A 12872-nucleotide genomic window follows, 5' to 3' on the forward strand; every position below is an offset into this window, starting at 1 on the left:
AAAAATACAATTCTAATAGCAGAAATTGTATTGCATTTAGAAGATAAAAATGGCATGGAGATTCAAGAGTGATTAAATTTAAATACAGATTTGAGATATACATAGTAAGGAAAAGTGTTTATGATTGTAACTTGAAATTATATTAAATACTGCAGACTTTCAGTAATAATACAACCGACCAAAAACTTTATGGAGTAGACCTTATTTATGCAGTTAATTAACTTGAAAGTTACGTGGCATGTCTAAAACATTTGTCTACAATTCTTCAGACATAAGTTTCAAACTCAAATTCACTTTGTAGCAGGTTTCTCTGCAAGCAACATCAGCAACAAATAGGGACATATTCTTGGAAACAGTATGCGTAAAAACTTTTCTAGTAGTAAAAATGGTAAACACAATAAGGAAAACAGAGCTAAGAACACAAATTCAATCTTCCTGTAAATCCAACATTTCAGTCTTAATACTTTTGAAGCATTATTAACTAATTAAGCATGTACCAAACATAACAGCACAATTAATGCAGGCATTGTGTAAACAGTGCACTTATTTATTTTTCGTGCATTTAAGAGCATAAAAATTATTTTAAATGTATTTTCATTGGTGGTTATGCAACTAATAAAATTCTTCGGTGTGTTTAGTCAAATAAGCACTTTCCTAAAAATATTTCACTATTTTATCTCTTTACTAGATTTTTCTCTAGTAGTAACATTATTTTCTTCATATGTAGTTATATTAAGAAAATATAATAGTTTTATATTCAATAAATCTTCGAACAGTCCAGATTTAATGTATGGATCAGAGAGGGGAAAATATTCATAAAAATATGACTTATAATCCAAAATTCACTAATACAGTACAAAGTTTGTAATCCGGACTCATCGGAACTTCGGCAATTCCAAATTAGGGGTTTTTCGGGATTATAGATCATCAATTTAAATCTGGTAAGATGGCATGCAGAAATTATACAATTAAAAATATGAAACTGCAATTTATGAAATAAAGAGCAATTATGATCTAAAGGGTATCAAATTTGACCTGAAAAAAAGCTTATTAAACATTTCTTTCAACTTGCGCATGCGTAATGTATGCACATTCTTTATGCGCATGCATAAAGTTTGTGGCTTTGAGGTCCGGATTATAGATCATTCCAGGTAATGGACGTCTGGATTACAGACTTTGTACTGTACGTGCAAACCTCAGTCCCAGGTCACCAGATTATCAGAATTCTATTGTTATAAAAAGAGTGGAAGAAGGTAATAAAAACAAGTATTACAAAAATGAAATAATACTAATGAATAAATATCTATAAATATTAGTAACTTCTCCCAAATAACACTTTAATTCTTTCAGCTTTCACTCTTGGTTAGGTTTATTTGTTTTATTTGTTAATGACAAAGTACCATGAGGGCCATTTGCTTCATGAGATGCCTTCATGGACACTTTCTAAGGAAAACTAGCTAACCATGTTACATATAAGGAAAAGATCAAAAATATTGTGCCTCATTTTGCTGAATCAAATCCAGGTCAAACTACACGTGGTAACAGAGTTTGTACACATTTCTGCACATGAAAATTAAGTACTTTTAAGGCCATTTAAAACCATTAAAGAAAAAAAGCTTAGGGACCTATCATCAAATTAAAACAGAATAAATTCAACTAAAGATATAATAAGATATTAAATAAATTCAATTAAAGATCTATGCCAGAACTTCACTTTTGTAATACCATTCTAAGAGCAAAATAGGTCCGTAAGAAAGATGCACTATTATTAAACATAAATAAATTTAAGAATAAAATCAACTTTGTAAAATAAATCAAGTAGCATTCAATATTTTAAACTTATAACAGTTGGACATATTTTACAGAAGATTAGTGACATTTTATTTGTGTTTTACTAACAGTTAGCTGTATGTTGAGTTTTTTGTTCAGTATATAGGTATAAATAGCAGGCAGATTTAATGTCAAACAGCATAGCCTAAAATGAGAAGTAAAATTATAATCAAATGATTCATAAAAGAAGACCGGTTGTTGCCACTACTGCTGCTTGCCCAGAGGGCAACCTGCTGATCAGCAAAGACCTAAATGCCCGATGTTGGCATGATTAGCAAATTTTGAAAGTTGGTTATGCTCTCTCTGTCTGATGCGGTTAGTGTCGTAGATTCATGTAAAGTTCCTGGAGTTGTAAACCAGTTAATGTACTTTAAGGTTCCAATAAACCACTAAAGCACCAGAAGTGATAAATAGTTTTGTATTATTTTAAGTCTCACTATCTGTAAGGAATAAGTTTTACCTTCATGTTTACATTTTGTGTTATATCTAGTGACCATGATAAGGTTTAATAAAAGGCAATAATTTGCTTTAACATGCAGAGATAACTTTTAAGGTGAGCAATTAGTTACCAATAATTAAATTAGGTAGTTAGATACCTTTAGTCATTAGAGATTTACATGGCCACCGTTAAATTTTATTTATTTATTTATTTTTAATATTTGATAAATAAGCACTATTAAAATCACAATCTAATAACATTTCACAGTTTAAAAAACACATGTAATTTATGATTTTAAGTAACATTAGGATAATTATACATTAAAAGCAACTACACACAACAAAATATTTATGCATCTTTTTAATTAGAAACATTCCTAAACATTTTGGCTATTTTATATCAATTTCCTTCTCTTTAAGTATCATTTTTAACAATGAAAAATTTGTTTCAATTTAAGCAAACCAATGTTCCCACTTCATTCCCTAACTTGTAAATGTCTCAGACTATATGTGTGAAGTTTTACTTGATCTGGTAAAAGCTAAGTCCTAAATCCCTGACAGAGCTTTAAAGTTAAGCAAATTATCACCATGTCTGAAAGTAACTACAAAGTCTTATCTGACTTTGTTTTAAGAGAGGTTTAAATAAACCTCTTTTTTTATTTAAACAGTACTTAGAACATAAATGCATGTTCTTATACTAACAAAATCAACTACAGCTTAGGCAATATAACTAAACAGGAACAATTAATGAGGACCAGCAGTCAAAGACAACACAATTTAATTTTAATCTTACTCAGTAACTTACTGTCATAACAAATTTGAATGTCAGCAGCAATAATGGAAAGCTGAATAATTACAAATTATCACAGCTGACTGGAACTATTCAAGCAGACACAAGAAACATGGTCTGTCTTACAATCTGAAAAACCTCAGTTTAAATACCATATAACTGATTTACATCCTGGTAAGGAAACGGAAAAGAGAAGTTACAGTAAGAGCTGAAATTATAAACAACTGATTAATTTACATTATAATAACGAACATATCTTTCGAAAAATAATTTTCTTTCTCTTTATATATTCAGTTTCTTTTCTCAATAAGTTTGCTTTTCATTTTAGAATTTTTTATTTAATTAAAGATTTCTGTTATTCTAAAAACTATGTATATTTAGAATGTAGAGAAGAAGTTGCTAATTTTATTTCTTTAGTAATATAAACACTGAGAATAAATATAAAATGATATTTGGTCAGGGGCGGTTACAGTGCTGATATGGCAAAATTTTTAGAATTTAGTGATGAAACAAGCAACAAAATCTAGAAATGGCAAAATTTTCAGAATTTATACAGGCAGTGGGAGCAGAATTTAGGACCAACAGAGACTACATTAAACAGGAAATTGCCTAATGATACCCTTGTTGATCATGCTTTGAGACATATACGACAAATATTTTAAATTATTAGTTTTCAATTGCTTTAATAAAAGAAAAATTCCTTCTATTAGATACCTGTCCATGTGACAAGATTAGAAGCAGTTTGATATTTTCCATGCTTGTGTCTAGTGAAAAGAAGAGAAAATAAAGGAAAAATAATCAGGTTAAGAAAAACACTTCTAGGATCGGACGTAAATAAAATATTCAATTCATATATTACGTTTTCAATGTTCTTCCAAAAATACTCTACAAAGTAAGAAATTCACCACAGAATTTCTGTAAAACACATACATTATGAGTTAATAGCATGAAGACATTTTTTTGTTTTGTCACATTTTTCTGTAATCTTCTAGAATCATAGATATATAAACCTTGTCTTCAAGTCCTTAAACTTTCCAAGGTGCAATGCCTAAAATTCGAAAGAAAAATTACACTACAATTATGTAACAGCTTTCTGCTGTTACAGAATTTACAGCTGTTTTTTTTTATTATTATTATTATTTGAAAAATAAATTCACAGAAAAAAAATTAATGAATTTCATGAAGAAAGCTGATGTATATTCTGAAAATTGTGAGGCAATTTACAAAGGAAAAAAAAAAAAAAAAAACTCTTACTATGAAAAAATAAAAAAAAAGGAGACATTTTAAAATAATTACATAGCTGTTTTGCTTTTGCAAAGAACTGTTTTGTAAACTGTGCATTTATTACCTTATGTTTCAGATTCAAAATATTGTAAAAAGTCAACAAAATGGAAAGTAATGTCACTTTATAACATAACTGGGAAAAATAAAAATGTTTTATTTTTAATGTTATTTCTTAAATATAATTTCAATATATTACCATTATTTTAACGAAATTTGTTAATGTTATAATGAATGTTGTTCTTAACAGAAATCGTCAAAAAATTCAGAGATATCCGAATTAAAAATTGTGTATAGAAATTAATTAAAATCACCAAAATGTTGGTAAGTCATCATATTTAGAACCGTTTAGTAAAAGAATTTAATCCCCAAAAAGGAAAAGCTGTTTAAGAGCTCTTTATTGGAGGGGGGGAGGGAGAAGGATTTTGAAATGTTTATGTTTTGCTTCTTGCCTAGAAACTCGAGTATTGCACTGCTCATATTAGTAATGGAAACAAATTCCAACAATAACCATATTTGTCAGAGAATCGCCAAAATTATTCCTCCAAATTGCTGATTCACGCTCAAAATGACATTCGTAAAAATGGATTGAAATTTCGGATAATTAAAATTAAGGACCTTCCACCGATTTTGGATGAAATTAAGGACTTTTAAAGTCCAAAAATAGATTCCAAGAAATAACCTAAGGACGTTGTTTAAGGACCATATGAACCCTATGTTCAGTGACTTACCACTAAGCCACTCTGGTAACCAATGTTTTAGACACTGCACTTAACATAAAATACGTTATTAATATAAGTAAAACAGTTTGAAAACAATTAATAAAGTTTGATTACCAGCCATTTCATCAGGATGTGGTCTATGACCTTTAGCAGGAAAAACTATACAGTCACGAATATGATGTAAAGCTTCAACATCAACTGCTTCAAACTTGCGAACATCTCCAGGATGCATGCAAGGATTTTTTGTTACTACTACAGTTCCTGAAATATGATGACAATGGAAAAAAAAAAAAAAAAAAAAACTACATTTCATACACAAAAATTAAACAAAGTTCTGATATTTGATAAAGTTAATAGTTTAAGTCTCCTTCCCTGCAAAAATTTTAACAGACATGGAAAACACAAATGTATTCATAGCACTTCACTTTAATAGTAAAAATTTTAAAAGTTTAAAAAGCTAAGATCACTACTGTCCCTTCAAAAGACTAAGTCAAGAATTGGGAGGGGGGTTTAGACTGCCAATATTTGCAGGATAACACTGCAATACTGATAAACTAAAATTTAACAGAAATCCCTGAAAAAGTAAATTTCATTCTAATATCCATATATGCAAGATAAAAAATATGTAGAGCAAAATTCTAGCTTTAATTTGCAGTAGCTCTTTAACTCTCTATTTTAACTTGGGTAACTCCCGTTTCTCTCCTAAAAATAATAAATTCCTCTAAACTGTAAAATTAATCTACACCATATGATTCTTGCATCATGATAATAATGAAGGCATTTACATTAAGCTTCAGACAAAAATAATTTTCTAAAATTATTAACCCTCTGACTGCTCAATTTGTGGACCAAAATCACTTCCAAAATTGCTCCCCCCTTTTTTTTGCATATTTTAAATCTATATATATAGGAGAATTGAAAAATGCACTTTTTCTTTCTAGAAAATATTTTTTATATAGATTTTCATCATGAGAAACTAAGTTGCCAGAAAAACCAATTTCAGATGTTATCACAAAAAAAATAAAATTAAATAAATTTCAGTCGAATTACAGTTAATTTCGATTTATTGCATAATATAAAAAAGTAAAATGTATAAAATTTAAGAAAATATAAAGCACTGAGGGAAAAATAACCTTAAAAATGCAGTTTAGTATGATAGAGTTCAAACTTCAGTCTTTGGACCTGATTCAATAAATCTAATTAATAATCAAATCGCTGAACGTTTTCTAGCAGCCATTTCTGTCAGAAAAAAGTGAAGTTTGAGTGCTAATACCACGTGCCTTCAAATGCCGCAATTTAGTGGACAACTAACGATATCTGTTGGCCAAAACGTAAACTAAACACCTAATACTGTATATATTTTATTTCAATGGTTAAACGGGATGCGCTCCTCAATAAAGGAAGAAAAACATATGCCCGCGGATATCGCGGGATGAGAAAATTTTGCTACATTTGAGTTGCCCGTGGAAATCGCAGGATGATCAGCCAAAGGGTTAATTAAACAATTAATATAAAGGTAAACCGAAACCATTCTGAACCAAGAATTCATCTTGAACATGTTGCATTCATTTTCTTGCATTGTTACTACCAACTTGTTGCTGCTGCTATTGCTTTTTTCTTCAAATATACTTAAAAAGTGTACAAAGCTCTAATATATTTTTTTAAGAACATGTGCACTCATTGTGCCAATTTATGTGAGTTTACTTTATATTGTTTGCCAGTGAGAATAAAGAAATGTTAAAATTGCTACTACTTTTTATACATCAGCTGTCATTAATAAGTAACTATGTCATCAACATACAAATTATTTCACTCATTCACTCTCTACACACCCATATAAATTCGTGTTTTAAATAGTTAATTGATTACAGCAAAGCGCATGAAGGCTATCTGCCTTTAGAGAATGCTTTCATAGAGGAATTTCTCAGGAATACATACTCTTCTACATTGATGTTGCACGTTAGAGACGCTATGAAAACTTCTTGTAGCTAATCTTCTCCCCAATGCAGGCCTAAAGTTCTTGATGCTCACAGGCATCTAAATGATCCCCTCACCCATTTTAAAAAATTTTAATTTGTCTTTACAGTATCCTTATATACAATATATATTATAAAGATACGTCTCTATGTTCTATGCTCTATCTAACAATCTGTACTTACCATATGATTCTGAACTATTATGGAGATGGTCACCTTAAGAAAATGGTGTCTGATATCGTTGTTTATTTGATGTTCTCAGAAATACTGAACCTACTTCAGATATGTTCATTTATGAAAAGTGACTGTCATGCACATACTCCGTAAGGGGATGCTACTGACCAAGCTTAGCGTAAGAACAGTTAAGCCAACGACTTATAGCTGAAAGGAGAGAGGAGAAAATCTGGCAACGAGAAGAAGCGTGCTTGATGCGAGAAGAACGGCATGCTTGTGTGAAAAAAACAGTTTACCTGAAAGGAGAGGGAAAAATATCTGGCAACGGGAAGAAGAAACGTGCTTGATGAGAGAGGGCATGCTCGTGAGAAAAAATTTGAAAATTAGTTTGGCTGTATTCCGAGAGTAGAGTTTGTCTTGTTTTTTCTTTTTTGTGAAGAACTGAAAGATGCAAAATGTATTACTTGTGCGTTTGATGTAAATGTGAATAAAAGCAATACTTTGTGAAAAGTTAATGTATATTTACAAAATTAAAATATAGTTCATGTTATTGTTAAACCTGCATAAGTGTCTCAGTTTATTTACTGCAAATAGAGTTGATTAATAACATTCATAAGTGGATGGAAACGAACCGACAAAGATGAATTGATCAAAGAATCGATGTATGACAGTGACTAACAAGAACAAAAGTTCACTGGATAATTATTTATGTTATTCAAATGATATTCAATGTTAATTAAACAATATTTTGCTACAATTAAAAATTTAAACAGATTGAATGATCTATTAATTAATAATTTATTAGAGAGTAAAACAGTGAATCTGTATCTCACAGCCTCTAAATCTAATGTCTACTATTTACCCAAAACCACACTATCAGTATTCATTAATCTTATACAATGAGCCACTTGTAGGCTGCTTATGTTTTCTATATTAGTCTTTCTAGTTTCTTCCCATTAATGTTGCATTTAATTACTGACTTGTTATTACACAGCGACAGCATTATTTTCTTAGCATGCTTTGATCGCACACTAAAGTAAAGTCTTCCAATAGTCTATAAACATTAAATATGTTTATGGTGAGATAATAATAAAAGGTTTATGGGAAAGATGACAGTAATTTTTTTAACAACAGTATTTTTTTTTTCCTGTATTCAATTTCCAATAACAGCTCTCAAGTGCTTTGGATACTTTCTGATTATTTGCACTTCACAGAAAAGTTGTGAAAAGATATTCATGAGGCAAAAAATAAAGTTACCTAAATAACTCTGTAGCAACCCAGGTGTACATGTGCATATATCTATTTTGGCAAGTGCACAATACCGAAGTTGTATATTGCAAAATCTGTACAATTCTCAAATGATTTTTTATGCAAAAACAGATTGCTGTGTGCATGGGAAACATAAGCATTTTATTGGAAATGCTTTTGCTTTTTTAAAATTTTATTGAATGACTACTCTTGTATGAAATTTTTAGTGTATGACCATTTTGAAAATAGGTACTGCTTTTTGTGCATTACCTTGGGGAAAGAAGGTATTTTATTATAGCTTTGCTACAATAAAATGAAATTTTAAGCTAAACAAAAATAAGAAGCCATTTTTGCTGTGACTATAAAACATAATGATAAACTTCTAACTACAGCTTCAACATGATCAACAAACTAAATCTCATATTACATAAGGTTTAGTCATGTCACTTTTGACAAGAAACAAATACTAATAAATGAAACATTAGAGATGTAAAAATGACATTCTGAAAAGAATCTTGTGAATTGATATTTTTTGTGGTTGCTTTCATTTGTATCTGTATGGCTACTAGTATTCGTTTGCTACTCTTGCACCAATATTTTATGACAAACTGTCTAATATATAAACCATACAAGAAAGAACCTAAAAAAATATTCATAGACAAGTGATTCTCCTGATTGGAATCAAATGTGTAAAGTAAGTAACAGTATTTTGGCAAATTCAGTTATTCTTCCACTGCTTATTCTTTAAAATAAAGCAATAAAAACCACAATCCAACGCAGAGAAATTACATGAGAGACCTTTTAAAAACTATTTTAATAATCTGACCATGGGTACAAATTAGCAGAAACAGAGAATTTGATTCAAATGGAAATGGAATCATAAATTGATAGAGAAATAATAATTTCTACATTAATGTACCATAAAGTGTCAACATGATTAAAGTTCCTTCTGTATATTCAGGATAAATAGTGAACAAGCTATTCAGAAATCTTACTGTCAGAGGATTAATTACCTTTTAATTTCAATTTCTCCTTTTGCCTAAAATTACACTAAAATTAATCAGCAATCCTACTGTTAAATTTTAACAGAAAAATCATTTAAAAACATGAAATTTTACATGATTCTTATTAGAAAAAAATATTCTGTTGATATAAGAAGTTGTAAATAAAAATGCATCTAAAATTTTTTTAAAAAAATCAGCAATTAAAACCACTAAAATTAAGAAATATAATTCATAAAAAATTAGTTCTCTTAAGTATTATGCATTCCTCTGAATTTTTAACTCATTTACATTTAAGGATATTAATATAATTTTCACTACCTTCCAAAATTCTTGGCTCATCAGTATCCCAATCACTATACTGAACAAAAACTTGACCATATTCTAAAGTGAAAGTTTCATCCATAACACCAAACATTACACGACCTTGATCAACAGGAATTTCAATGTTTGCTTTTGTTTTCAGTAATTCTGTTGAAATAAATAAACACAATTAATTTGATGCTGAAAACTATTCAAGTGTTTTTGAAGTATCCTTCAAAAATTTTGAAATATACTTATTTATCTTTCAGCAAATAAAAATAACCACGGATTGAAAGTTTTAAACCATGGATTGAAAGACCTGTATATGTCAAATGTAAATCAGCATCACATTTTATAACAAAATTTAATATATCAGAAATTATAAAAAAATTAAGCATGCCAACTTTGCTCACGAATACTTAGTTTTTCTTGTATGCTCACATTGGTTACTGATGTTCCAGTGTTTTTGTGGGTGATGCACTGGTTACATTAGTTGTATTTAAAAAAAGTTCTTTTAACGTTTTATTGCTATGCTCTTCTTTGAAATGTTAGAAATGTAATTTGAAATTTTTAGATCGCAAGCTTTTCCATCTGTTATTTACCTTTGATATTTGTTCACAAAATTAAGCTTTACGTCCTAAAGAGCCTAAGCAGTTTTAACAGACTCAATTTATTTACGGAAGAAATTATATTCAAAGTATTTCTTTTTACTGCTAGGCAGTAAAATTCTTATTATTTATACATGGTTTCAGGCAACACTTTAAAACATGTCAAAATCTATAACAAGACAATTATGTATTTATTTTTAAAACCATAATTCAATATGAATTCAATATAAAATCCATCACAATAATAAATAACAAATTTTATTTTAATTTAGCTCTTAAGAGCTTGTAAACAATCAACCATACTATTTTTCAAAATAACATTTTAGCAGTGAAATATAAGGAGTTATATTACTGTACTCATCACAAAATATATGGTTAGTTAACCATTAGTTAATACAAATGGAGCTCTGCACTTTTAACGAAGTGACAGAATTTTCCTCTCAAAAGAAATTTATAAAATTATTTACACAATAAATTAGCTGAAGATTAATGTGATTACTCATCTTACCTATTTGCTTTCTGAAGAGTGCATAAATCATTGATCTAAATAAAGGGTCCTCTGTAAAACGAATGCCCGATATATGCAGTTTTAGAAAATCCAATCGTAGCAGCGAATTCCTATGTAAAAAACACCATGCTTCTGTTTCATGAAACATGCTTTTAATATGATTCTGAATCATTTTTTTCTGCAGTTTGAGGAATACTTCTTTTTCAATACCTAACTGTTCCAGAATAGTAATCAAAGGCCTATTCAGGTATGCAGTACCTATGAACCAAAACAATTATTTTGTTTACTTAAAAGGTAAAGACATATGAAATCAATAAAAAAAAAGGTAATATTAATTTTTTCCCCAACAAAATGAGATTAAAATATAACAATAATGTTTAAAAACAGGAGGTAAATAGAAGACACCAACAATATAAAAGCTTAATTTTTGAAAAAATATCATTCTCATTGCTTCAAATATTATTTTTCATCGACTATCATAAAAGAAAATTCACTACAATTAAACTGCTGTTAAATAAATAAGATGGGAAAAAAATCATATTCTCTTATAGCAGTGTTTCTTGACAGGGAGGGGGTGCGGGAATGTATTTTTGGGGGTGTGGGAGAGGACCCGACCTAACCATAAAAATTATTAAATATCATTTATAAAATTTCTTATAATAAAATATTTGAAATCTGCAATAGTGTCCCCAATACCGAAGCTCATAAAAATTGGTAGCACCTAGCTCACTTATCGGCAAAAGACACAGGAAAGAGCCGGTGCCGATGGGCGTATACACTACACTACAAAAAGGCATGAAATGCTACAAACGAACGCGAAGAGGCAGCTAGGTGACAGCGAAAAGAAAAAAACTTTGTGGGAATACAAACGTGACCTTCGAGAAACCTCGAAAGCCACGTTACAAGCGGAGAATGTAATCCCAGCTTGCGCATGCGCCGAGTTCAACATGTGCTACTCCAATGAAATCTACGGATTCACAGATTTGCATCTGCATCTACTGCGCCTGTGTTAGGTTGAGTCAACTATTGTGTATTCTGACTTGTCCAGAAACCTCTTGAGACTAATACATTCTTAATTGCCCGTTCAAGTCGAATAGAATTCAGTGATATTACATACGTAAGAATATTATATATATTATATTACATTATTTCTAAATAATTAAATCGATTATAGTAAACCCCACTATGTCAAAAAAAAAAAAAAAAAAAAAGACAATGGAATAATAAGTATGCTGGTTATGGATTTACCTGCACAACCGAAAAAGATGGCATGCAACGACCGCAATGCATCTTGTGTTCCAAGATATTTTCAAACAGCAATCTCAAACCATCAAAGTTATTAGAGCATTTCAACAATGTGCATGGTGGCAAAAAAGCACATAGCATGAACAGCTTGAAGTCAAAGAAGGCTGATACCAGTGGAACTATCCTAAAATTGTGCGGACCAGCAATTCAAAAACCTTTATTAGAAGCGTCATATCAAGTGGCATATTTATGTGCAAAAAAAAAAAAAAAAAAAAAACTCGCACGATCGCTGAAGAGTTGATTAAATCTTCTGCTTTAATTATTGCTAAAACAGTTTTAGATTCGGAAGCACATAAAAAAATCCAACAGATTCCATTATCGAATGATATTATACGATCGCAAATACAAGATCTCAGTGAAGATATTTTAATGCAAGTAATTGAAGACATAAAAATCAGTCCACTAAAAATAAGCATGAAACTGGATGAGTCAACTGATGTTGATAATTATAGCCAACTTTTGGTATTTGTCAGGTACGTGAAGGAAAAAGAGGTGATAGAAGAATTTCTATTTTGTGAGCCACTGGAGGTGAATACGAGAGGAATTGATGTTTTCAATCGCATCAAAGATCTTTTTACTAAATATCAATTACCAATGAATGTGATTGGCTCAATATGCACTGATGGAGCCCCAGCAATGTTAGGCAAAAATTCAGGATTTTTTTCACACATGAAAAGAGAATTACCGG

At 29.9% G+C, this 12872-nt stretch overlaps 1 protein-coding gene across 7 annotated transcripts in view; it reads right to left on the bottom strand.

Moving 5' to 3' along the window:
* The window catches only part of LOC118198845 (uncharacterized), a 176659-nt gene that overhangs the window by 116873 nt on the left and 46914 nt on the right, over positions 1-12872 (bottom strand). For all 7 annotated transcript variants that reach the window (XM_085811340.1, XM_085811339.1, XM_085811338.1 and 4 more), the window contains 3 exons: positions 10880-11137; positions 9782-9931; positions 5176-5322 (listed from right to left, as the gene is read on the bottom strand). In XM_085811340.1, the coding sequence (XP_085667466.1) occupies positions 5176-5322; positions 9782-9931; positions 10880-11137 (555 nt within the window). The remainder of the gene's footprint in view (positions 1-5175; positions 5323-9781; positions 9932-10879; positions 11138-12872) is intronic.

The sequence above is a fragment of the Stegodyphus dumicola genome, chromosome 2 (assembly GCF_044657685.1).
Source record: "Stegodyphus dumicola isolate Sdum_Otavi_A_Nest chromosome 2, ASM4465768v1".
Lineage (NCBI taxonomy): Eukaryota > Metazoa > Arthropoda > Arachnida > Araneae > Eresidae > Stegodyphus > Stegodyphus dumicola.